This window comes from Scyliorhinus canicula, chromosome 8 (genome assembly GCF_902713615.1).
Source record: "Scyliorhinus canicula chromosome 8, sScyCan1.1, whole genome shotgun sequence".
NCBI lineage: Eukaryota > Metazoa > Chordata > Chondrichthyes > Carcharhiniformes > Scyliorhinidae > Scyliorhinus > Scyliorhinus canicula.
In genome coordinates this window covers 14,687,639-14,715,175 of record NC_052153.1, presented here as the reverse complement: position 1 = coordinate 14,715,175, position 27,537 = coordinate 14,687,639, and the positions used below count along the sequence as shown (strand labels likewise).

At 45.6% G+C, this 27,537-nt stretch overlaps 1 protein-coding gene across 2 annotated transcripts in view; it reads right to left on the bottom strand.

Moving 5' to 3' along the window:
• LOC119970137 (choline transporter-like protein 1) overlaps positions 1 to 27,537 on the bottom strand; it is a 76,586-nt gene that overhangs the window by 42,175 nt on the left and 6,874 nt on the right. For both annotated transcript variants that reach the window (XM_038804218.1, XM_038804217.1), the window contains exons 2-5: positions 18,283 to 18,372; positions 12,488 to 12,630; positions 7,871 to 8,007; positions 214 to 301 (exon numbers count right to left, since the gene is read on the bottom strand). In XM_038804218.1, the coding sequence (XP_038660146.1) occupies positions 214 to 301; positions 7,871 to 8,007; positions 12,488 to 12,630; positions 18,283 to 18,372 (458 nt within the window). The remainder of the gene's footprint in view (positions 1 to 213; positions 302 to 7,870; positions 8,008 to 12,487; positions 12,631 to 18,282; positions 18,373 to 27,537) is intronic.

Sequence of the window (27,537 nt, the reverse complement as noted above, 5' to 3'; positions counted from 1 at the left end):
TGTATTAGGAATTGATCAAGCTTTAACTCCGTTACATATGCAAACAGAAAACTTCAAATATAAACTGATGTTACTCAAACAATATGACAATTCAGCTTATGGAGAATCTTCACATTTCCCCATGAAAAGAACACATTTGGAAAAAAGTAATTTTTGAAGTTTAATCACATTGTGACTGTTAATTTCTTAAACAGATCATCTCAGTTTTCCTACCTGGCTTTAACAGGAAGTTTAGGGCACAAGTTCTGATTGGGTGTTTTATACTTTTCTACGTCCAGGCTGTAATCACATAGCTTCGTTCCTGCAGTAAAGACAAGAATGACATTGGTTTTAAACGAAGTTTGAGGACCAGCATCTATGCTGTAGATTCGGCAAATCAATGTTGAAACCTGATTCATTAGCATACATCCTTCAAGGAAATTAGCAGCAACCGCACAATCAACCGAGGAATGCAGCCAAATAAAAGTGACGACAAACCGTTCCATACCGAAACATGTTACACTCCATGGCAAATATGGTCAGTTTCTTTAAAGTACCATGGGCGTAATTTAGTGACCCTGTTCCGCCCAGTGCAGATCCAGGTACAATGGGGGAATCGTGCGAGCGCCCCAAAACGGGTGAGAGTCACCAGACTGTGAGACGTTTATACCGACTCAGGAAGCAACTTACTGGAATTCTGCATGCTCATTGAATTTGAGAGTAGTTAAGGGCGAGAAAGAGGCAATATAATTCCAACACGTTTAAACGCACAAGAGAAAACTATAGAGCAGCAGATTAAAGATTTGTAGAAAAGATCTCCAAATATTTTCCAGGAACAAAAAACGATCAGCTGAAAAAGCTTACTTTATTGAAACAGTCAGCATGTATTAGGAAATTGTAACTTACTGATCACTAGCGTCTTTGGATTATCAAGATTCAAGTTCAACAGTTGTTTGAGTTCTTTCATCCAGCTGATGAGATACAGCATTGAACTATGTTGTTTTACATACTGTTACATGTAACTATTACATGTGACTAGTGAGGTTTGGAGTTCAGCGGCAATCTTTTAAAAGAATAGCACAACTGATCTTACCTATTCTCAATTATCTCCAGACTGCAACCGAGTAACTGTAGTAATTAGGGGCAAGAATGACTTAGTAATCTCTTTGCCTTACATTTTCAAAGGCTTTACACTGCTGCTTTGTCATTCCACTTCACCACACAGATGCCCTGTATTGCAATACTGGGTGAACACAAAAATGTGTAAATGGTTGCAAGATCGTTCCCAAGAGGGAATAGCGGGTAGGATTCTCCAATCCCGCGGCAGAGTGTCCACGCTGTCGTAAACGCCACTCCCAGGACTAATTCTGGCCCCTACAGGGGACCAGCACAGCTCCAGCTGTCGATCTGACACGAACTGTGCACCGCGCGATCCGCGCATGCGCAGTTGCGCTGCGCCAACGAGGACATGTGCAGTGCACGCGCAGTGGCCTCCTTTAACGCGCCGGCCCCGACGCAACATGGCGCAGGACTACAATGGCCGGCGCGTAGGAAAGGAGGCCCCCAGCCACAGAGGTCGGCCCGCCCCGATCGCTGGCCAAGCCACATCGGAGGCCCCCCCCGGGGTCGGACACCCTCCACTCCCCTCCCTCCCCACACCCACAGGTCGCCACCCGACCCTTCCATGCTGAGGACCCGCCGGCCTAGAGCAGGTTAGAACGGTGTCGGCGGGACTTGGCTCTTTTCTTACGATCACTCGGCCCATTTGGGCCGGAGAATCGACGGGCCGGCCGCATAGAGCGGCCCGTGATCGGCGCCGCGCCAACCAAGCCGGCGCTAATAGCGCCGATTTCCCACTCTATGGGGAATTGCGTGCCAGCGTCGGGGCGGCATGGCCCATTCGCGGGGCTTCTCCGGCCCAGCCCAGGGCTGGGAGAATCCCGCCCAGCATTTCAGCTTTTCAGGCTATGTAGGCGACTGTTCGCTCATTTTATAGAACTGTCATGTACATCTCATTTTAGATCTGCCTGGATAAATTGTTAGGGTCCTTGCTGATGATTCCCTTATTTCCCGTTTTTTTGGCCATTATCATTTGTGATCTATGGATGCTTAATGGACATGTATCAAGCAGCAAAGACCATGAGGAATTCAAGAGGTTGCAACATAGTATATGGTGCTGCTAGCTTTGGACAGCAGAACTCAGACTTTGTGGCTCCTGAGAGATGGGGTGGGACTCAGTTTGATTGGTTGGCTGGTGGCCAATGAATTGGCCAAAAGGCTGTATTCTGCCCGGTAACAGCTAGTGATTGGGTCCTACTCGGGTTGAATGATATTCAGAGACGCAAGGCAAGCAGAGCTGAGACCTGTACACACAGGAACAAGGACCTGCTCCCTCCTGTTTCTCTCTCTCCCCCCAGAAAGGCTGTGAATACTGTATTTCTGAAACCTTGTGGGGCAAGTTAAAGTGGGGGATTAAGAATTAGATAATAGTTAACCAGTTGCACTTGCTGCATATTTCAATACAGTTGTTGTTCCAAATAAAAACATAATTGTGCTTAAATTTACAAACCTGGCGACTGTAATTATCGGTCAGCCTTTCTGAGAATTACTGGTTGATTCAACTGTGTTGCGGCTCCAGGTCAAGTGGAACTGGAATTGAGAGTGCACTAGCCCACGGTGTCATAACAAAACATACCCAATCATAGAATTACAGTGCAGAAGGAGGCCATTCAGCCCATCAAGTCTGCACCGGCTCTTGGAACGAGCACCCCACTTGAGCCCAAACCGCCACCCTATCCCCGTAATCCGGTAACTCCACCTCACCTTTTTGGACACGCAGGGCAATTTATCCTGGCCAACCCAGCTAACCTGCACATCTTGGGACTGTGGGAGGAAACCAGAGCACCCGGAGGAAACCCGCGCAGACACGGGGAGAACGTGCAGACTCCGCACAGACAGTGACCCAAGCCGGGAATCGAACCTGGGACCCTGAAGCTGTGAAGCAACTGTGCCAACCACTGTGCTACCTTCATTTGGTGGTGCTTCAATATCAATATCGGATTATGACACGATTCAGTAAGAGATTGGGAGGGGCTGTTTGTTTCAAGGTAAGAAAATATCAGCAATCATGCAAATATTTTTTGTACATTTGGATTTTCAGAAAATCTGGAGAAAATATCATGCACGAGATGTTAATAGCTCAGTTAAAGAATCATAAAATACCTAGAACATATACTATATTCTCTAAAATGAGATAGATAAAAGCCATATTTGGGAAATATATAAAACGAAAAATATATATTGAAACAGTTAGCAAAATTTGTTATATCTGAAAAAAAGAAGAGGCAACAAAGTGAGCGCTGATCCTATAGAAAGTGATTCTGGAGAACTGATAATGGAAAACAAGTTGGCAGCTGAATTAAACAAGCATTTTGCATCTTTTACATAGAGGATTCAAGCAACATCCCAGAAGTAGCTATAAACCAGGAACTGAAAAGGAGAAACTCAGGAAAATTAAGGTTGGAGTAAATTATTGGAGCTGCGGGATAATGAGAGCTTGGGTCCCCATGGTCTTAAAGTGGTATCAAGTGAGATAGTTGATGCATTGGTTTTAATTTTCCAAAACTCCCTAGATTTCGGGAAGGTCTCATGAGATTGCAAGGTAGAAAATGTAACCCTATTATTCAAAAAGAGAGGGAGGCAGAAAGAATGGGAAACTACAGATCAGTTAGCCTAACATCTGTCATAGGGAATGTGAGAAGCTATCACTAAAAATGTTATAGCAGGGCACTTCGATAAGTTAAAGGTAATCAGGCAGAGGTGACATGGTTTTGTGCAAGGAAAATCATGGTTAACCACTGTATTAGAGCTCTTTGAGGAAGTAGCCTGTGCTACGGATACAGTTAACTAATGGATGTACTTTGCTTAGATTTCCAGGAGACATTTGATAAAGTGCCACGTCAGAGGCTGTTGCAGAAAATAATAATAATAATAATATAATCTTTATTGTCACAATAGGCTTATATTAACACTGCAATGTAGTTACTGTGAAAAGCCCCTAGTTGTCACATTCCAGCGCTTGTTCGGGTACACAGAGGGCGAATTCAGAATGTCCAAATTACCTAACAGCACGTCTTTTTGGACTTGTGGGAGGAAACCGGAGCACCCAGAGGAAACCCACGCAGACACGTGGAGAACGTGCAGACTCCGCACAGACAGTGACCCAAGCCGGGAATCGAACCTGGGATCCTGGAGCTGTGAAGCAACAGTGCTACCCACTGTGCTACCGTGCTGCCCACAAACATGAAATGAAATTAAATTAAATGAAAAGAAAATCGCTTATTGTCACAAGAAGGCTTCAAATGAAGGTGTGGAAATAAAAGCTTATGTCACAGGGGGTAACATATTGGCATGGATAGAAGATTATCTGACTAACAGGAAGCTAAGAGTAGGCATTAAATAGGACTTTATCAGCTTGACCGATGGTGTGCCATGGGGATCAATGCCAAATTTGCTGATTTGCTGAACACATCCGCCAACTCAGCAGACTGATCAAGACCTTAGATCCAGACCTTCAGAACACCCTACGTGCTCTCATCCCACGTAATCCCCGCATTGGAGATCTCTACTGCCTCCCGAAAATACACAAGGCCAACACACCAGGCCGTCCTATCGTTTCAGGCAATGGGACCCTGTGTGAGAACCTCTCTGGCCACATCGAGGGCATCTTGAAACCCATCGTACAAGGTACACCCAGCTTCTGTCGCGACACGACGGACTTCCTACAGAAACTCAGCACCCATGGACCAGTTGAACCAGGAACATTCCTCGTCACAATGGATGTCTCGGCACTCTACACCAGCATCCCCCATGACGACGGCATTGCTGCAACAGCCTCAGTCCTCAACACCGACAACTGCCAATCTCCAGACGCAATTCTGCAACTCATCCGTTTCATTCTAGACCACAACGTCTTCACCTTCGACAACAAATTCTTCATCCAGACGCACGGAACAGCCATGGGGACCAAATTTGCACCTCAATATGCCAACATCTTCATGCACAAGTTTGAACAGGACTTCCTCACCACACAGGACTTTCAACCGATGCTATACACCAGATACATCGATGACATTTTTTTCCTTTGGACCCACGGCGAGACATCACTGAAACGACTACACGATGACATCAATAAGTTCCATCCCACCATCAAACTCACCATGGACTATTCTCCAAATTCAGTTCCATTCTTGGACACACTCGTCTCCATCAAGGACGGTCACCTCAGCACCTCGCTTTACCGCAAGCCCACAGATAATCTCACGATGCTCCACTTCTCCAGCTTTCACCCGAAACACATTAAAGAAGCCATCCCCTATGGACAAGCCCTCCGTATACACAGGATCTGCTCAGACAAGGAGGAGCGCAACAGACACCTACAGATGCTGAAAGATGCCCTCGTACGAACGGGATATGGCGCTCGACTCATTGATCGACAGTTCCACCGCGCCACAGCAAAAAACCGCACCGACCTCCTCAGAAGACAAACACGGGACACCACTGACAGAGTACCCTTCGTCGTCCAGTACTTTCCTGGGGCGGAGAAACTACGACATCTTCTTCGCAGCCTCCAACACATCATCAGCGAGGATGGACATCTTGCCAAGGTCATCCCCACACCCCCACTACTGGCCTTCAAACAACTGCGCAACCTCAAACAAACCATTGTTTGCAGCAAATTACCCAGCCTTCAGAACAGCAACCACAACACCACAAAACCCTGCCAGGGTAATCTCTGCAAGACATGCCAGATCATCGACATGGACACCACCATTACACGTGGAAACACCACCCACCAGGTACGCGGCGCATACTCGTGCGACTCGACCAATGTAGTCTACCTCATACGCTGCAGGAAAGGATGTCCCGAAGCGTGGTACATTGGCGAGACCATGCAGACACTGCGACAACGAATAAACGGGCATCGTGCGACTATCAACAGGCAGGACTGTTCCCTTCCAGTTGGGGAACACTTCAGCAGTCAAGGACATTCAGCCTCTGATCTCCGGGTCAGCATTCTACAAGGAGGCCTTCAGGAGACGCGACAACGCAAAATTGCTGAGCAAAAACTTATAGCTAAGTTCCGCACGCATGAATGCGGACTCAACCGGGATCTGGGATTCATGTCGCATTACATTTGGCCCCCACCAACAAGCCTGGACTTGCAGAGGCCTACCGACTGAACTGGCTTGGGACAATTCACACCTCTTTAACCTGGAGTTACCTCTCTCTCTGCATCTTTGATGATTTGATTGCCTGCAGGTGCTCGCATTCCGGGGCATCTCTGACTGTGTCTATACAAACATTTCTGGAACAAGCCTTTCCATTCACCTGAAGAAGGAGCCGTGCTCCGAAAGCTCGTGTTTGAAACAAACCTGTTGGACTTTAACCTGGTGTTGTAAGACTTCTTACTGTGCTCACCCCAGTCCAACGCCGGCATCTCCACATCAAATTTGCTGATGACACAATGACAGGTAGGAAAGCAAGTTATGAAGAGGACACAAAGAGGCTACGAAAATAGGCAGATTAAGTGAGTGGGTATAGATCTGGCAAATGGAAGTATAATTTGGGAAAATGTGAAATTGTCCATTTTGGCTGGAAGAATATAAGAACGTTCGTCTTAATGGTGAGAGATTACAGAGCACCGAGGTGAAAAAGGATCTGGGTGTTCTCATACCACAAAAGGTCAGTATGCAAGTACAACAAGTAATTAGAAAAGCTAATAGAATGGTATCATTTATTGAGAGAGGGATTGAATACAAAAAGTGATGCTTCAGTTGTACAGGGCACTAATGACACCGCCTTTGGAGCTCTGTGTACAGTATTGGAGAATTTACTTAAGGATGAAAATGCATAGAAAGCAGTTCAGAGAAAGTTTACTAGATTAATACATGGAATGGGTGGGTTGTATTCCGGGGAAGGTTGGACAAGGCTTGTATCCACTGGAGTTTTGAAGAGTAAGAGGTGATGTGAATTTAACCACAAAATCCTGAGGAGTCTCAATGGGGTGGATGCGGAGAGAACATTTCCTCATGTGGGAAGATCCAGAATTAGGGATTGCCCATTTAAAACAGAGAGGTGGTGAAATTTGTGAGTCTTTGGAACTCTCTTCCTGAAAAGGCGATGGAAGCAGAGTATTTGAGGAGGTGGATAGACTCTTGGTAAGCAAAGGGGGTGATAGGTTATCGGGGGTAGGCGGAATGCAGATTTGAGGTTACTGATTAGCCATGATCTCATTAAGTGGCAGAGCAGTCTCGAGGGTTTGAATGGCCTATTCCTTGTTCGTGCGTCCATAACTTTTCATACTTGAAAGAAGAGGGCAGCACGGTAGCATTGTGGATAGCACAATCGCTTCACAGCTCCAGGGACCCAGGTTCGATTCCGGCTTGGGTCACTGTCTCTGCGGAGTCTGCACATCCTCCCCGTGTCTGCGTGGGTTTCCTCCGGGTACTCCGGTTTCCTCCCACAGTCCAAAGATGTGCAGGTTTAGGTGGATTGGCCATGCTAAATTGCCCTTAATGTCCAAAATTGCCCTTAGTGTTGGGTGGGGTTACTGGGTTATGGGGATATGGTGGAGGTGTTGACCTTGGGTAGGATGCTCTTTCCAAGAGCCGGTGCAGACTCGATGGGCCGAATGGCCTCCTTCTGCACTGTAAATTCTATGTAAGTAGCAGAAAGGCCAGTCATGAATCCTCACATTTTAATCGGAAGGTTATGTCGCCTTGTTCTGGATCATTTCAAAACCAATCAAAGATCATGTTGTCAATAAATACATTCTAAACCCTGATTCTGCCCCTCCATTCCACTCCCACCAGCAAATTATTGGTCTTACCATTTTCTTTGGCAAAATTGTAAATATCGCTCAGTGTGTTTAAGTCTGTTGCTGGACACTTAGCCACACATAATGCCTTGGATCTAATTTTGAAAGCAGTAACGTCCAGGTCACAGGGATCCAAGAAAAAAACATACCTGGGGGAGAAAGAAAAATGTAAACAAATGTTAAAGCAGAAAAAGCACAGCTCTATTTTCCCTTGAAATCCTTTTCCATCAACTAAAATCCAATATTGGAACAAAGTTATTAAAATTCTCTGCCTTGATTTTAAAATCCCTCCATGGCTTTCCCCATCTGTTATCTCCTGCAGCCCGAAGAGCCTTCAAAGTCTCTGCACTTCTCAAATCCTTGTAATGCAGAACAAAGCCAGCAGCTTGGGTTCAATTGCCGCACCGGCATCCCTGAACAGGCGCCGGAATGTGGCGACTAGGGGCTTTTCACAGTAGCTTCATTGAAGCCTACTTGTGACAATAAGCGATTATCATCCTGGCCTCTTGAGCATTTCCCATTTTCACGGCTCCACCACTGGCAGTTGCGCCTTTAGCTGCCCAAATCCCAGATGCTGGAATTTTCTTGAGCCTCTCCATGCATCTTATTCTCGCTCACTCTCTTCCTTTAAAATTACCCCAAAACATGCCTCTTTGACAAGCCCTTTAGCCACCTGTCCGAATATTTTCACAGTAACTTCATTGCAGTGTTAATGTAAGCATACTTGTGACAAAAATAAGGATTATTATTATTTCGGCTCAATGTCAAATTTTGTGAGGTAATCAAACAGGTTGGTGACATTTTGCCACACAAAAGGCGCTATACACAAGTAAGTTGTTGTTTTGAATGGCTGAGAGTGCACAATGACTGCTGCCTGGTGATGAGATGAAAGATTCAGTATTATTTGCAGACTCTTAATTGCCACTTATCACAGCTTCCCATTACTCTACTTAACAAGCCTCAAGCAGATTTTTATTCTCCCCAATATGGATTTGGAAGGATGTTGATATCATGTTCCTTACATTGCTCCAATATCAATTCATCCTTTTAACACATTAAAGCCTTTCAGCAGTCTGCAGCCAGTAAGGGCGGCACGGTAGTACAGTGGTTAGCACCGTTGCTTCATAGCACCAGGGACCCGGGTTTGATCACCGGCTTGGGTCACCGTCTGTGCGGAGTCTGCACATTCTCACAGTGTCTGCGTGGATTTCTTCTGGCTGCTCCAGTTTCCTCCCACAGGGCCCGAAAGACGTGCTTGTTAGGTGAATTGGACATTCTGTATTCTCCCGCAGTGTACCCGAACAGGCGCCGGAGTGTGGTGACTAGGGGATTTACACAGTAACTTCATTGCAGTGCTAATGTAAGCCTACTTGTGACACTAATAAAGATTATTATGTAAACCAATACCACAATGCAATGGTGCTTTTGGTAATCAGTTGGCGATTATAATTAATATTCCTGCATAACAACTGCAATTACACGGTGCAAAAAAAGGCAATGGTTGTAAAGTGCTTGCGATAACCTCAGGATATAAGCAGCAATCTATCGTCGCAAATGGTTTGTTTTCTCTCACACCTTGCACCTCCATCACAATCGTGGTGAGAATAGTTAGAACTAAATAATTTTGTTCAAAAACATCTGCACAGGAGTGATGTTTCAGAAGTGATATTGAGAGAATCAAGAGCACTGACAGATCCATGAGTAATTAGTTCAACCTCAGTGTCATACCTAAAGAAGTCTAAGTGGTCGGTTAACTTGTTCTGGTGAAATCTTAGTGCCACAGGTACCATGACAAAATGATTTAAAAATCAAAACTAAACTTACTTCTTCAAATATAAGTAGGTATTTTTAAAATTGCTACAACCCTAAACTAATCAAATAAAAATGCTCCGAGCACACATTTGATTTGCAAAAACTCTCTTCAGATAAATGTCTTCAACAGAATGCCAAACCTTTATGAGAAAGATTACCTGAGAGTTTAATGGACTGCATTATTTTTGGTTATTTTGCAGTGTGGCAAAGAAGCTGTTGGGGACTGTGGGGAAGGGAGGGAGAAATGAAAGATAAGTAGAAATTTAGAACAAACTATCTCAACCAAGGAAAATTTTATCAAATAAGGAAAACATTGGCAAAGTTTTAAAGCAGAAACAAAATGTGCCATATAATATCTAGTATTGCCTTTGGGTTCCTTCGGAATCACACTCCAGACCTCATTGCAGCCTTGCTCCAAACACGGACAAGGAAATGATGAATTTCAGTGGCAAGGTCAAAGTAATTACTCTGGGCATCAGGACAGCACTTGAACAAATGTGTCAGAGAAGCCATGGTAAAACTGAAGTCATTGGAAACCAAGAGTAAAACTTTCCATTGGGTGGAGTCATGCGGAGCACAAAGGAGAATGATTGTGGTCAGAAGACAATCATATCAATCTTAACAACTGCTGCAAGAATACCTGAGTGGAGTGTCCGAGGCCCAACCATCTTTAGCTGCTTCTTCAATGATCCTTCCCCTGTTATGGGGTCAGAAGTGGGAATGTTTTGTTTATGATGTTTGCACAGCGTTATATTCCATTCAGAACTCCTCTGAAAATTAAGTGATCCATGCCACATGCAGCAAGACCTGGATGGTATTCAGCCTTGGAATGATAAGTGGCATAACGTTGATGCCAATGACCACTTCCAACCACCGTCTTTCATATCCAACGGAATTACCTCCGTTGCATCCCCAACCAACAACATTCCAGGTGTCAACATTGACCAGAAAGGTAGCAGGACCAGTCACATAAATACTGTGGCGACAATAACAGCTAAGAAGCTTGGGTATTCTGCAGTCAGGAACGTGTCTTCTGAATCCCTAAAGCCTGATCAGCATCTACAAGGCACAAATCAAGAGTTATGATGGAATACTCTGATCTCGCCTGGACGACTGCAGCTCCAACAACACTCAAAGAAGCTCAACATCATTCAGAACAAACCAGCCTGCTGTCATGCACCCCATCCACCAGCGCATGGAGCATCGTCTGCACCATGCACAAGATGCGCTGCAGCAAACTGCCAGCGCTTCTCCAAGATATCAGCAAATTCTACCGGCTGGAAGCACAAGGCAACAGGAGCATGGCAAAGCCACAAGGCTCCAGCTTCCCTTCCAAATCACACAGCATCTAGACTTGGAAAGATGTGCCTGTTCCTTCATAGTCACTGAGTCACAATCCTGGAACTCCCTAACAGAACTATGGGTGTAACCTCACCACACTATTGATTGCAGTGGTTTAAGAAGCAGGGTAATCTAAAGTGATTAGCAATAAATGCCGGTGGCGCCCATATTGTGAAAAACTATGAGGTTGGAACAAAGTAGAAGTGGAGGAAGATGTACTAAGAGAGAAACATTTGGGTAAAGAGCTGCAAAATACTGGAGCAAAGCAGGTGAAAAGCTGGCACCAATGGAATAGAGCATATAGTAAACAAGAGCCTGAACAGCAAGGCAGTGGGGTAAGAGAGCTGGAAAAGACAGGAGTCACAGGCTGCAACTTGATACTTGGATAAATTGGAAGTTTCTGGCTCAGGAGGCCAATGTTGGGAATGCTGGAGACGTCAAAACTGGAGCTAAAAACATGGGCAAGGCATTGAGATGGTGGGAAGCAAGATAGAGTCAGAGCCTGGAGGTAGAAATAGCCTGGATTGTAAATAAGGTTTGAACCTTAATTCAAAGCACCACGGTCTCACGGTAGCATGGTGGTTAGCATCAATGCTTCACAGCTCCAGGGTCCCAGGTTCGATTCCCGGCTGGGTCACTGTCTGTGTGGAGTCTGCACGTCCTCCCTGTGTGTGCGTGGGTTTCCTCCGGGTGCTCCGGTTTCCTCCCACAGTCCAAAGATGTGCGGGTTAGGTGGATTGGCCATGCTAAAGTGCCCGTAGTGTAAGGTTAATGGGGGGATTGTTGGGTTACGGGTATACGGGTTACGTGGGTTTAAGTGGGGTGATCATTGCTCGGCACAACATAGAGGGCCGAAGGGCCTGTTCTGTGCTGTACTGTTCTATGTTCTATGTTCACCAATGTCACACCCCTGATTCAGAACCAGACAGCAACCAGAATGGGCAATAAAATTGGAGATTAGTGTGCGAAAGGTCTGTCAGAAGCCAATCATAATGGATTTGGGTATGCAAATGTTAAGCTCCAAAATGTTCTAATCATCCCACCTAAAGCTTGCTGAAGGGTTTATTTCTTCATTCCACATTCTACACCTCTGGAGGCAGAACCAGTAGTGATACTTGAGAGTCGAGGAGACAGACAGTCCTCATGTGGGAACAGAGAACCTGCCATCAGGCCAAACCTCCCGATTACCTTTCGCCGAAACTACCTAATTTGCAATACTTGGAAGGCAATTTTTATCAAGGGAGCTTCAACACAATGTTCATGCATGGAGCTTCAAAATACTTTTTCAGCATCTCAGCTGTTAAATCGAGAAATGAAGTTCTGTGTTCTGCATTACCAGGCTACATGTTCATATTTCACATAATATGTCATACCCCAAGTTTCTAACAAAATCTCTCAATTATGGAAGGTATGGGTTCCAGCATGATCTGTGGTGTAAGAGTTCACTTCATTATGGAATACTGATAATATATTTACTTATTGTTTGTTTGATCAAGGCCACTCCATTTTTCTCCTTCCACTTTGACATTCTTTTGGCCACAAATGTTTCCATAAGTATCATAGCCGTACACCAGCCGCTGTGCTGCTCCAGAAGCTATTGCAAAGCCACAAATGACAACCTGAAACAGAACATACCACAGGCTTAATATCAAATCCCAATCATAGCATTATAATGCAAACTGCGTCACTCAGTTAGTGTAGTCACAGAAAATGGACGCAAACATACATCAGCAATGTCCTATTTGACAGGGTTAGGTACGTTTTGGCGCAGCCGTTTTGGCGCCAACCGTTTTGGCGCCGGCTGTTTTGGCGCCGGACGTTTTGGCGTCAACATGAGGGAGGTGTGTTCATCAAATTTAGTAGTCGCACAAACTTTGTTACAATTTGTTTAAAAACCAGTGTTCTTACTCATACATGACACAGTAGTCCCCCTTTATAACGCGGGTGTTGGGGTCCAAGACAGCCACCCGCGTTGTATCCGAGCCGCGGATATCCATGATGGGGGTTTTAAATTTATTTAAAAATCTATGCATGCGCTTCCCATTGTGAGTCTACGGGGGGGGCCGGGGGGAGAGGTCAGACCCCCGTAGACTCACAATGGGAAGCGCTAGCATAGATTTTTAAATAAATTTAAAACCCCCATCGTGGATCCAATTAAAATTTCAGCGGCCGGCTGATTGCTTCAGTGAGAAATTGTCCGCTGAAATTGACACTGCCGGTTGCTCTCTCCCTCCAATCAGAAACATTAAAACTTAAAAGTTGGATTGGAGGGAGAGAGCAGCGGGCAGTGTCAATTTCAGCGGCCGGCTGATTGTTTCAGTGAGAGCAGCTTCCCTCTCTGGATCAAAGTGAGCCGGCCGCTGAAATTGACACTGCCGGCTGCTCTCTCCCTCCAATCCAACTTTTAAGTTTTAATGTTTCTGATTGGAGGGAGAGAGCAGCCGGCAGTGTCAATTTCAGCGGACGGCTCACTTTGATCCAGAGAGGGAAGCTGCTCTCTCACTGAAGCAATCAGCCGGCCGCTGAAATTGACACTGCCGGCTGCTCTCTCCCTCCAATCAGAAACATTAAAACTTAAAAGTTGGATTGGAGGGAGAGAGCAGTGGGCAGTCAATTTCAGCGGCCGGCTGATTGTTTCAGTGAGAGCAGCTTCCCTCTCCGGATCAAAGTGAGCCGGCCGCTGAAATTGACACAACTGACAGTTCAAAATAGTAAATTGAATGTTTCAACAACAAATACAATAGTTTTCTGAATACAAGAATTTCTGTCGTCTGCGCCCAAACGGCCGCGCCAAATTGGCTGCGCCCAATTGTCCCATGGCGCCCAAACGGCTGCGTCCAAACGGCCGCGCCAAAACGGCCGCGCCCAATTGTCCCATCCCCTATTTGACAGCACATGTCTGTCAATTTGTTCACCTGGGTTAATTGTGTGTCAACTCTGTTTAGTTATGCGCAGGGGGAGGGCATTGATTAGGGTTTCTCTTGAACAAATATATAAACTGTGCTGCGTTCGAGTTAGGAGGTATATACTTGCAATGTTTCAGTTTGCAATTAAAATGTAAGATTGGACAAGATTGGCCGTGGTTCGTCATCATCCTTGCTCACCAACTTGCTTTCTCATGCAGAACAACCTGTGCATGAATAGGCTAAAAAAAAACAGGGAGAGCCACACTGGGTGGGTTTTGACCTTTTACCTTCATGTCTAACTGTGCCAGCACACCATATTTGGGGGGGGGGGGGGGGGGGGGGGGGGGGGGGGGGGGGGGGTTGTGAAAACTTTCATTCCTATTTTTGTTCCTGTTAAAATTTCTTCGGCTAAATTTAAAACAGCAGTTAAGTGCTGTGTGGAAAATCCCAGATTCAATGTCCAATCTGAATTAGCTGATGCTATCGGCCAGGGGAAGAGACATTGCAGTCGATCTCCGAATTAGCAACTTGGATGGGGTGACAGGGCAGGGAGGAAATATTCCCCAGGCCCAATCATGGTTTAGAGATTACTAATGAAAAATATGTGGACAGTAGGAAGGGTGCAGCTTAAGATCTTTCTCTGTTCTCCCTTCGCCAATTAGTCTGCAGGCATCTGCTGTCTGGGTTTAAAAGGGGAAAATTCTATTTGAGACACACCAGAGAATGGTAGGCACCAGTGGAATTATGACCCACAGCTGCTGTGTCTGCCTTAAAAACAAGTCAGGACAAAACTATAGGGGTGGGGCACGGTGCGAAAGTGTGGAGGGAGGGCCAGGGCGGGGGGAGGAGGGGGCCTAAACAACAACAAAAAAATTAGAGGGGCGCTGAGAAGTTGCAACACTCAGCTCTGGAGCAGCTTAAAGGAGTTTGGAAACTTTTGCCCTCTGGTAAAAACACAGGGCTGAGGATGACGATGCAGTTAAATCATGAGCCGACACGCAGTGGCCCGTAAACTCATTACATTGCTCGCACGGAGCTTCCAATCAAATCAGTGAGGTTTTCAGAAAGGCTGCAGAAACTCAGATAAACAGCCTGGTGTATTTCCCTTCAGGTGAGGGAGAAACGATTAAGGCACGTTTGGTCTAGTTCCCTCAAGTCACGCCTTCGTACGCAAATCAACATTTGCCTCCCTGCTTGTTTCTACTTCTTAAGGCAGCATGACACACTGCTGTTGGTAACAGGCCAGAAATGTATCACAAAGAAACAATGGCCTGAAAGAATAAATATAATTCCGCCCCCTTCTGCCCAAACAGATATCGTCAACAGCATATTCCTCCATTAAGATTGGGACTGGGAGAAAGATGTAAAAGTGGGCCCGTCCAGGAATTCGCCTATATTTTTCCTTTTTTTTTTGATGGGATCTGGGCGTCGTTGGTAAGGTCAGCACTTGTTGCCCATCCTCAATTGGCCTCGAAAGGAGGGGCCTGATAGGTCATTTCAAAGGCAAATTATGAGTCAACCATTGCTGTGGGTCGAGTCACATGTAGGCCAGGATGGCTAAATTGTCCTTGAGGGCAGGAAATCTTCATTGCGATTTCACGGAATCCTTGTTGTGCAGAATGAGGCCATTTGGCCCAACGGTCTGCTTCGGCCCTCCGAAAAGGCACTCTACCGGGGTCCACTCCCCCGCCCCACCCCCAAAACCCAACTGACACATCTTTGGACTCTAAGGGGAAATTTAACATGGCCAATTCACCTAACCTGAACATCTTTGGACTCTGGATAAACCAGAGCACTCGGATGAAACCCGCGCTAAGGACCCGTGTTCGATCCCGGCCTCGGGTCACTGTCCGTGAAAGAGTTTGCATGTTCTCACTGTGTCTGCATGGGTCTTACCCCCCCGAGAGCCGAAAAGATGTGCAGGGTAGGTGAATTGGCCACTCTTTTGAAATCCAACAACAAAACAGAAGAAAGGAAACACACCGAGGGGCAAAGCAAATAAGGGCCGGTCCTGTTAGGGCACTGCCCGAACATAACAAAGATCAACGGATTTACTAAATTGCCTCTTAATTGGAAAAAATTCAATTAAAAAAAAGGGAAAAGTTAAGAAGTGAAATCTGTGAAAATATTCATCACGTAGCCCAGATTAGCAACTGGAATCAAATTACCACACAAGGATCTGGAAATATGAGGTGGTGGCACTTTAATAAGCTTTATTTCTAGAAGGAATAGAGTTAAGAAAAATAATATAGCTTTGCTAAACCTAAATGAAGCTTTGCTTAAAACACACTTAGAAACCTGTGCATAGCTCTGGTCACCATGCCATTAAAATGTGTGATGTAGAAATTGTTATATTTTATATCTGTTGCAGTAAGATTTTTCAAAGCCTGGGTTAACGTATATATTTGTTGCAGTAATATTATTAAAGAACCTAAGTTAAAGGCACCCAGACTGTGTGTCTGCTAATGCTGTAATCATAACGAGTCATAACAGGTGAGGTAACGATTAGTTCCAAACAAACACTTACTTTGTTGCAGATAAAGGGCTAATGGATTCATGTTTTGGTTGCTGAAAATTCCCTGGAGTTTAGATGCTTTTATGAGGGAGTAGTCATGGAACTTAATAAGGTAGTAGATGATGCAAATAATGGGAGGAGCCAGGTCTGTCTGCAGAATTGCAGTCTGTTATAAGCTGAACGATGGTTTAGCCAAACGCTGTTAGGTTGAGCAGAAGTGTACTGGATCTGCTCCTGAAAGGAGCTCTCTCCAAAGGTCCCTGCACAGCTAAGCAACTAACCTGTATTGTTAACTTTATTTATTAGCGGCATTTGAACTGTATTGGGTTGCTTAATTGGGGTTAGTGGCAGGTATAGATAGTGGACGGGAATCTCCAATCCCACGGCCAAGTTCTGACGCCGGCATGAAAAATGGCACGAGCCACTAATCCTCAAATGTTCCTCGGGGGCTAGTAGGGCCAAGAATGGTTTCTGCTGCTCCAGCATTTGGAAACCCGGCTCACCACCGCCATCGCGACTTTGTGCATGCGCGTGGGTTCCAGCCTCCACGCCGGCCCCCGGGCAATATGTTGGGGCCCTATAGAGGCCCGGCGCGGAGGAAAATGCCCCCCAACGGAACTAGCTTGCCCACTGATCGGCAAGCCATAATCGCGGGCCAGGCCTCCATGGAGGCCCCACTCCCCGGGGGCGGATTCCCCCACCCCCCCCCCCCCCCCCCACCAGGACGGCCCCCGCAACCAGAACTCAGCGGTCCTGCTGGTAGGACCAAATGCCGGCGGGTCTCGTCCGAACAAGGGCGGGCACTCTGCCCGTCAAGGCTCGGAGAATAGCCGGGGGGGGGGGAGGTGTTTTCAACAGCCCCCGCGGGCGCCTGAGAATCGGCGCTGGAGAATCAGCAAGGGGTCGGAGAATCCCGGCCAGTAAGTTTAAATGTTTCCTTGCGCGTAAGAACTGTTTAACTGATAATCGTAAAGCTCTTTCCTTTGATGTTAATGTGGTTAATTCTGTGTTTCAATTAAAGTTTATTTTACAGTAAAGGATATCTATTGGGCAGAGTCTTCACTTCTGGGCTGAAGTGTCCTTTCCTGTCAGTTTTACAAATTAAAAAAAAATTGTTTGGGTTTCGCAATTGGGATTCTAACAAATGCTGGGGTCTGGTTCAGTATTCTAACAAAAGATACAGAGACATTGTCATAGTGCGGAGAGGATTTACAAGAATGATGCCAGAAATGCATGGTTATACATTGTTAGGAAAGGATGGACAAGGCTGGGTCTCATTTCTCTTGGACAAAGATGACTTGGGTGGGGGGGGGGAAAAAGGTGAACCAGCGGAGATCTTTAAAATTACAAAATGTTTTGCCGGAGCTGATGAAGAGAGATTGTTTCCTTTTATGGGAAAGGACAAGGCCAGAGACCACCATTGTATCACCGGCACAGACATGATGGGCCTTTTCTGTGCCATAGACCTCAGTAACTCTAAAGCTAGTCGCCAAGCAGGAAATCAGAGGAAACTAACTCTGCACTTAGAGTTGTGCAAAAGTGAAAATCACTGCCAAGGGGTGTGGTTGAAGTGATGCATTTAAAGGGGAAGCTAAGCAGGCGCAAGGGAGACGTGTATTGACGTTTATGATAATAAGACTGACGATGAGGGTAGACGAAAGACTGCTCGTGTGGAGCACAAGCGCTGGCATGGAGTGGTTGGGCCAAAAGGCCTGTTCTTGTGCCGCATATCTCATGCAATCCTAACACCAGGTGCCATCCTTTTGTCACTGGCCACAAAATCAGAGCCAAAACATTAGTAATTCTGATAAACGAGCTCCTTCAAGAAAGAAAAATGAAGCTGAACTTACCATGCCAATGCAGAACAGAATAAGTATCAACAGCCACAGGATATCTGTGCAGCTGCGCTGCTCGATTGGCTTCCATTGTCTCGTGGAGTCCTAAACAAAAACAAATAGCCAGCTGAGCTGAATGGGGCCGTTCTCTTCAGGAATGATGACACAATAAAATCAGTTGGTCAAGTTCGACAAAGCTGTCGTTATTCAAGTTGCAGGAGCCATGACAATAAATAGCTTTTCTTCACTCGGCAACAGTTCTCAAAATAGGACACCCACAGATCACCAGGCATCCACAGTGACGTTCCTGCAAAGGAGCGAGGGAGTGGGGTGGTGGTGGAGGCATGCTGTTGTGTGGTGTGGCGAGGGAAGCAGATGAATGCTCTGACTGATGAGAGCGGTCTTATGAGTGGGCAATGTGGATAACTGCCCAGGAAACTGGAGACAGGTCTCGGGTCTCGTTCTTGCCAGCATAAATCAATCTCAGGTTTACTGCTTCTTGATTAAGACGCCAAGCATTTATGGTTTAACCCCATTCTACAATTGAATCAACTTCATACAAATAAGAAATATTGTTTTTTTTAAAGATGGAATGATTTATGGGTGTCATTCTGAAACACAGGCGAGGCTGCAGTGAGAAGCAGGCAGACCATCTTGCAAATCTAAAATACCCACTTTCTTAAAACATTAAAACTCTTTACATGCATCATTTTCACAGAGTATTTTATAATGTTATGATTTAGATGGGGTATTTGCGATTACCAATCCATTTGAACGGGAGTCTTTCAATGAAAAAGTTGGAGGACTGTTGCTCCAAGATGTTGCTGTTGTTAGAGTTAACATCACAATTTACTCTCTTGTTCTCACCCCTCCTATACCCCTCCTCTTGTACTCAAGGACAGATACAATTTTGGAAAATAAATGCAATTCAAACTGGATACGTCTCGGTAAAACCATCTCCGCCAAACTATAATTAACCAGGATTCTGCTCTCCCCACCCACACCTTACATGTCTACCAAATTGCGAAATAGTACACTGTGTATCTGTGCAATAGGTCGTAAGATTGGAAATAAAGCTCCCCTATTACAATCTTGATAGGCATCAGATACCAAGTCTCATCCCACCTCGATTTTAATTTCTGGAATTTTATGGAAAAGAAACATTTGTGGTTAAAGTCACTTTCGGTCTGGTAACTTTCTATACATTTGAAATTGCGATGGCAGCCCAGAAGACTGTGAATCGTGGATTGTGTATGACACTCTCACTTTCAATCTTTCTGATGGTTAGCTTCAGGTCAGGTAACAAACGCAGTGGCTGGCTGTACATTGTAACTAGCTCACCGGATATGGGGTTGGCCATTCCGACTGAAAAAAAAAAGTGACGTTGAGTCACCTTCTTCAATATAACTAACTGACTGGCCAATTCAGAGGACAGTTAATTGTCAACCACATTACTGCTCGCCGAAGTCACATACAGGGCAGAAAGAGCAAGGACCAACGTGCCCTTTAGTTTCTGAAGGGAGCGCAGGATGATTTATTTCAATGTGTGGCCCCTTTAAATGTTTGTTTTGTGTGGCCGCACTTGCACTGCGGAGACGTCGACCTATACACAGCCTGTGTGGGGGCTTCAGTTTGATGCAAGCCTCACAGGGAACAATGCCAAGTACAGTAAGATTTATTTCCTCAAAGCCATCAGTGAACCAGCTTAATTTTTAAAATAACAATCCAGAGTTCCAGTCACATTTTTTCCAGTTTCTTTTGTTTTTTAAATTTCAGATTTATTCAACTTAAATTTAAAATTCCCTAGCCGCTCTGGTGGGATTTAAACTCGTGTCAAGGCCTCTGCATAATTAGTTCAGTAACAGAACCATTATCCCACGGTAGGCCACGCGTAGCTCAATGGTACCTCCTCAATAAAAAGGAGCACTGTATTTGTGCAGTTAGCTGGGCACAAGCTCGTGCTTGTAGCTTCGCTCAGCTAAAGGCACTGTCCGGAGACGATAAATTTGGACAAACATTATTTCCTAAAATACGAGGGTCACTAAAATGGGAGGGCATTACTTTGCACAATGTGCTTCCTGCACACACCTAGCTTGTAGCTTTCTTAGAAACTACATACCAAGTGATGAGACCATCAATTAACGCGACACGTGGTTAGAAGTGAACAGTGGTTTTAATCGTCTTACAACAGAGCCTGCCGGTGACGAGATCAACTCCAGATGAACTGGCAGGCAGGCTCTCAGCATCAACCTTTATACATCCGGTTAAGGGGAGGAGCCAAGGGTGGAGCCACGGGTGGAGACCAGTACAAGCTCATCTCCCCCTATGGGTAGAGCCGCGCAACTACACGTGATCCAATACAATATACAGGCTCAACACATGTTGTACAATACAGTGTGGATTATTAGTATTTATAATTCACCACACCAAGCACAAACGAAAAGGCAATCAGTACATTATAAACAGGTGATTTTCGCAAAGGTCTCCGAGAGGCATGCCGGCATTTATTTAGTTCCTCAGCATATCTTACAGAAATGCGTGTGTGTGTGCGTGGAACAGAATCTGCAGGCCCGTAGCCTGTCACCCATTTCCTGTTCACCACTTCCTGGTTTCCTGGCCTGCTTGCCCAGCGAGCCACAATTCCTATAGAGCACCAAAATGCAAAGCGATCTTAAAAAAAAAAAAAAAAAAATCGCAGGAATCCAAAATCAGCAGTGATAAATATAAGACAGTCACTAGTAAATACAACAAAAGTTTGGGAGATACTCCCTTACACAGAGGGTGGAACTCACTACCGCACTGAATGGTTAAGGTGAACGGCAGAGATAGCTTTAAAGGAGAAGCTGGATAAATACATGAGAGAGAGAAAGGAATAGATGGTATCGGACGAGGCGAGTTCAGGCTGGAAGAGATTAGTGCAAAGCATAAATGGCCAGGTGCAGTTTCATTAATTCTATGTAATCCCTGTAAACCAGTTACTTTCAAATGCAAGTTATTTATAAGCAGCTATGTACACAGCAAGATCACATCAACTGCGGGATGATGAATGGACAGTTAACCTCTCTTTGTGCCATTGGTTAAGAAGCGCATGTTGACCAGAACGCAAGACCTCCCCGATCCTTGGGTTGTAACATGGGTCCCAGGTGGCCTGGGGTCTTCCTCAATACCATGTCTGAAGGACAGCATCCCTGACCTAGCAACCATCAGCGCAAGAATGGAGCATGAACCTGGACGATCGTCAAACGGAACGTTAATCCACAAGTCCTGACTCAAGGCATGGGTGCTACACCCTGAGCTTGCTCACATAAGCTCCAAGAAGAGCAATGCTGCATCAGTGGTACTGAGCTAAACAATTAATGGCTTCCGTCCTCCACTATTTCCAAAGACTAATGCCATTGTAGAGCCACTGGGAAGTAACTGATTTAAAATTCTGGTGGGTGGAGGCTTTCAAGATTTTGTACGTTCCAGTTCAAACCTGTGCTGCAGCAAATACAAAGGCATCTCCATAAAGGGTTGGGTTTCTGCGTTTACTCTGGTGTTAAATGCTGATAATTAGTACTTTCAGTCCGCGCTATAGCAACCAGAATGCAGCTGTGAAAAATCCACTTTGGTGAACACCAATTGAGTAAAGAGAACGAAAAAGACCAAGGTGATAGAAGTAGTGGGTTGAGGAAAGGAAGAGAAAAACTAAAAAGGTGAAGCACCTAGAAAACCATTGGTAATGTGGTTGTTGCAACAAGTTATCGTCCTTGCTGCAGCCCGCTAAGGCTATCAAGGAATCGATTTTTAAAAATACATTTAGAGTGCCCAATTCATTTTTTCCAATTAAGGGGCAATTTAGCGTGGCCAATCCATCTAGCCTGCACATCTTTGGGCTGTGGGGGCAAAACCCACGCAGACACGGGGAGAATGTGCAAACTCCACACAGACAGTGACCCAGAGTCAGGATCGAACCTGGGACCTCGGTGCTGTGAGACAGCAGTGCTAATCGCTGCGCCACCCTGTCATCCTGTTATCAATTAATCTTAGGGACCATTGGAAGTAATATGTATATTTTTTTAATTATTACATTTTTTACGGTATGTGGCTTCGCTGGCCAGGCTAGCATTTGTTGCCCATTGCTAATAACCCTTCTTGAACCGCTGCAGTCCATGTGGTGTAGGTACACCCACAGTGCTGTTAGGGAGGCAGTTCCAGGATTTTGACCCAGCAACAGTGAAGGAGCAGCAATATATTTCCAAGTCAGAATGGTGAGTGACTTGGAGGGGAACCTCCAGGTGGTGGGGTTCCCATGTATCTGCTGCTCTTGTCCTTCTAGATGGTAGTGGTCGTGGGTTTGGAAGTACTGCCTCAGTAGCCTTGGTGAGTTCCTGCAGTGCATCTTGCAGTTGGTACACGCGGCTGCTACTGTGCATCGGTGGTGGAAGGATTGAATGTTTGTGGATCAGGTGCCACTCAAGTGGGCTGCTTTGTCCTAGATGGTGTTGAGCTTCTGGAGTGTTGGGGCTGCACTCAACCAGGCAAGTGACCAAACTGCAGGATTCCTAGCCTCTGACCTGCTCTTGTAGCCACAGTATTTATATGGCTCTTCCAGTTCAGTTTCTGGTCAATGGCAACCCCCAAGACATTGATAGTGGGGGATCCAATGATGACCATGCCATTGAATGCCAAAGGGCAATGGTTTGATTATTTCTTATCAGAGAGGGTCATTGCCATGTGTCAGCCCAAGCCTGGATGCAGTCTAGGTCCTGCTCCATTTGCACGTGGGCTGCTTCAGTGTTTGAGGTGTCACAAATGGTTCGGAACATCATGCAATCATCAACGAACATCGCCACATCTGACTTTATGTTGGACATAAGGTAATCAATGACACAGCTAATGATGGTTGGGCTTGGGACACGGCCATGAGGAACTCCTGCAGTGATGTCCCGGGACCGAGTTGACTGATCTCCAACCACCACAACCCTCTCCCTTTGTGCCAGGCATGACTCCAACCAGTGGAGAGATTTCCCCCCCTGATTCCAATCAACTCCAGTTTAGCTAGGGCTCCTTGATGCCACACCGAATCAAATGCTGCCTTGATGTCAAGGGCAGTCACTTTCATCTCATCTCTGGAGTTCAGCTCTTTTGTCCAAATTTGAACCAAGGCTGTAATGAGGCCAGGAGTTGAGTGACCCTGGTGGAACCCAAACTGTACGTCAGTGAGCAGGTTATTGCTAAGTGCCCCAGAGACTATAGTGAGAGCATGTTTATTTTAAACCATTTTGTCCCTCTTCCCCACCACCTCCCCGTCATCTTTGAAACTTCACTCAGCTCACTGAAGGCCCAAAGCTCCATTTTGAATCAAACTAATGGGCGATAACAAATTGAAGCTTCTGTATGCAAGTCACTTCGAGTTCTAATGACAATATGGCGCTTCCAGGATGAAACATTCTCATTAACTCAGGGCAGCACGGTAGCACAGTTGTTTCACAGCTCCAGGGTCCCAGGCTTGGGTCACTGCCTGCGCAGAGTCTGCACGTTCTCCCCGTGTCTGGGTGTGTTTCCTCCGGGTGCTCCCACAGTCCAACGATTGGCAGGTTAGGTGGATTGGCCATTCTAAATTGACCTTGGTGTCCAAAACGTTTGGGTGGGGTCATTGGGTTACGGTGGTAGGGCAGAGGTGTGGGCTTGGGTGTGGTGCTCTTTCCAAGGGCCGGTGCAGACTCGATGGGCCGAATGGCCTCCTTCTGCACTGTAGATTCTATGATTCTATGAACTAGGGGAGGAAATGAAGGAATGGTCCATTTCACCACAAGTATCCGCTATCGCTCAGTTAGCAGTTCTCTTGCTTCTGAGTCACAAAGCTCTGGGCTCAAGTCCCACTTCACGCCACATGCTCAAGAATCAAGGCTGACACTAAAATGCAGATTCTTTCAGCATGTTGCCACACTTTTCGCTCTCTTTTCCAAGCAAGATTCCTCCAAGGTTACGGACATGGTGCGATTAAATGTGATTGGATTATCTAGGAGGAGAACTTGGTTTAATTACAGAAGCAAATTACTGCAGCCCAGATGATAGGAATTACGAGCAGCCAGTCAGCTAAGATGGGAGGTGAGTGGTGCGTGCGCGCATTGCCACTGCACAAATCCTCCACCTTCAATTAATATCCCTAATCCTGAAGTACTAGCAGTCATTATTTTCACACGGGCTTTGACTATCAAACGTACCGCAAGGCTTTAAAACCTTGTTGTGCGTCAAACCCTCCGGTGGTGTTTTAACCTTTTGAAATCTTGCTACGCCACCTGAAACAAAATAAAGTGTGTGCAGTGTATTTCAGCAAATCCACAGTAGCAATCGGGTTAAGCAGCTTGGCTAACGGACTACACTTTGGAAAGCACGCAGCAATAAGGATAATCCTTATCTCTGCTACATCAATGAAATCACTCCTGCAAACGGTGTCTTCCACATCCCTCCCACAGTAAAGCTGGACAATTTTCTATCTGCAGTCTAACTAACGATACACGTAGTTTTGCAACTCAACTCTCCTATATCCTGTCTCTAGTAAAACCTTCTCTATATCTGGAGTGATCCATCTATGTGAATGAAAGGGCAGCACGGTGGCCTAGTGGTTAGCACAACCGCCTCACGGCGCTGAGGTCCCAGGTTCGATCCCGGCTCTGGGTCACTGTCTGTGTGGAGTTTGCACATTCTCCCAGTGTCTGCGTGGGTTTCGCCCCCACGACCCAAAAATGTGCAGAGTAGGTGGATTGGCCACGCTAAATTGCCCCTTAATTGGAAAAAATAATTGGGTAATCTAAATTTATAAAAAAAAATCTATGTGAATGAAGGCTCAAAGCCCAGCCCAGAAATCAATTCAATTTGACACAGATTTGATAAATAACAAATACAAGCATGTGATACATCTACCCTGCAACCCTGCAGAAGATTCATCGGGTGACGAGGAACTCCTATCTAGGTACTTCCTAACAGATTTGCCCTTCAATACATACATATTTCTGAAAATACACCTATTTGTACATTTCCTTGCCCAAACCGTCGTCACTTATTGTGACTCAGATTATTGATTTTGACAAAACCACAGGAACTGAAGCGACCCAGTTCTTAGCAGCAATGCTGAACATTGTGAAGCGCTTGATTTCCGAGTGTCCGAGTTAATCGGTTTCCCGCAGTCTTTTATATTTCACTAAATTCGTTTTTTTTTTTAATTGCAAATATGCTTAGCTAGCTGAATTCGATCTTTTCACTTTTGGTTTTCCATCCATTTTCCACAACTGTTCAATCATGGAATGAAACATTTTCCACCTACGCCAACTTTACCTTTCACTTTGCCACACACGCACACTGACAAGTCACGATAAGTTTATACTGGAGAGGTCCTCTGTCCTTGGAAACCTGAACAGTTCCAAAAATGTCTTCCTTAATCATCCATTAATTTTGGGACCAGTGCATCCACTGCTTGCTCTTTTGTAATACTTCAAAAGAATCCTGCAGTGCATAAGGAGGCTATTCGGCCGATCGGGTCTGCGTCTACCCTGCAAGAGAGTACCCAGCCCTGCCCTATCACCGTAAACAAACTTAACCTGCATATGTTTGGACACTAAGGGGTAATTTAGTGTGGCCAATCCACCTAACCTGCATATCTTTGGACTATGGGAGGAAACCGGAGCAACCGGAGGAAACCCACGCAGACTTAGGGAGAACGTGCACACTCCACACAGACAGTCACCCAAGACCGGAATCGAACCTAGGTCGCTGGCACTGAGGCAGCAGGGCTAACCACTGTTCTGCCTTGTTCTACTCTAAGGTACTGCATCATGATTTGAATGTTACATGGGCACCTCATCAGACAAGAGCAGTGAATGAGCAGGGCTGCACTATTGCACTTCGCTGCTCCTGATCTTTAGCCACCGAGCACCAGAGACTTGAGTTAACTGGACAATTGGCAGATGGGTGATGAACACTTTGCAGCTTGCTTTGTTTCATGAGTTGGTTCTAGTTTCATAATTTCCCTCAAACAAAATAGGGGTCGCTTTGTGTGTCATCATACTGGGGATCGACTTAAGGCCGCCTTCTGGTTTAATTTAGAAAACACAGCCTAAACTTTCTCAGACTGACAGAATACTTGCTGCTGTTGTCAAGACAACCCTTCTCACCATCAGATTTTGTACTTGACCTCTTCCTTTTAAAGAGGAGGCGTCTCTGAATCTCAAAGCTTTCTGCATGGTTTACTACATGGTATAAATAGAACTGAAGGTAAATGCAAAACCAAAGCTGGCTGCCTGGTCCAACCTGTTCAATGAGTATTCTGCACGAGCGGTAATCCTAAACCCACGTGACCACGCTATTTTCAGAGCCGTTCAGTCCTGTTTTTAAACTACCTAATGCATTGTGAGGTCTTGTGGGGCAGTGGGTAGCGCTCCCACCTCTGGGCCAGAAGCCCTGGGTTTAAGTCCCACTGCAGAACTTAAGATGTTCATGGAAGGTGTATTCACAATGTGGCCAAGCAGGTTGTCTGCAGATCCTTCCAATGTGCCCAAAGGCATGCAGAAAAAGCAGAAGAGCTTGCTGGTCAGCCTTACCAAACAAATGGAAGTCCATGTCTGCCAACACCTTCTTTGGGCATGGTAACCGGAAGAGGAGGAATATATTAAATGGTGCATGATCTCTGCTTCAATCACGAACTCCAGTAACATATTCTACAGCTTCAGAACAGTGTGAAAAAAAAGTGTTTTCTGCTGCCGAACACAAACATTTTCTCTTGAATCTGTGACCCTTTATCCCAGACCCTCAAACACTGGAAACAGTTTATTTCTGCACACTCCTTCAGCAATCAACTCGTCACTCACTCTTCTGCTCTCATCAGAACACCATCAGTTTTTGAGTCTGTATTTGTATTACCACATGTCAAATTGTGCCCGAACAAATCTGTGTTTTAACCTTGCCCATGCTTCAACCCCCTCTCTGTAGTGCAGAGCACTAAAGGACATACAGCCTCCAACAAACAGGGGTCTTAATATTGAATATAAAAATTGACCATTACATCTCAACTTTTATTCCAGAACCCCAGAACCAGTTACCGTTTTCACTGGCCTCACCAACGAGGCGCCGCTTTTAAATTCTCGTGAATCTTCTCTACCCAACTCTCCCCCAACCAATCCTCTGCTCTCTCACATCACTGACATTTCCAATCAACATAAAGAGGACTTGCATTTAATCAATATATTTCACGTGGACTGCAGCAGTTCAAGAAGGCAGCTCACCACCACC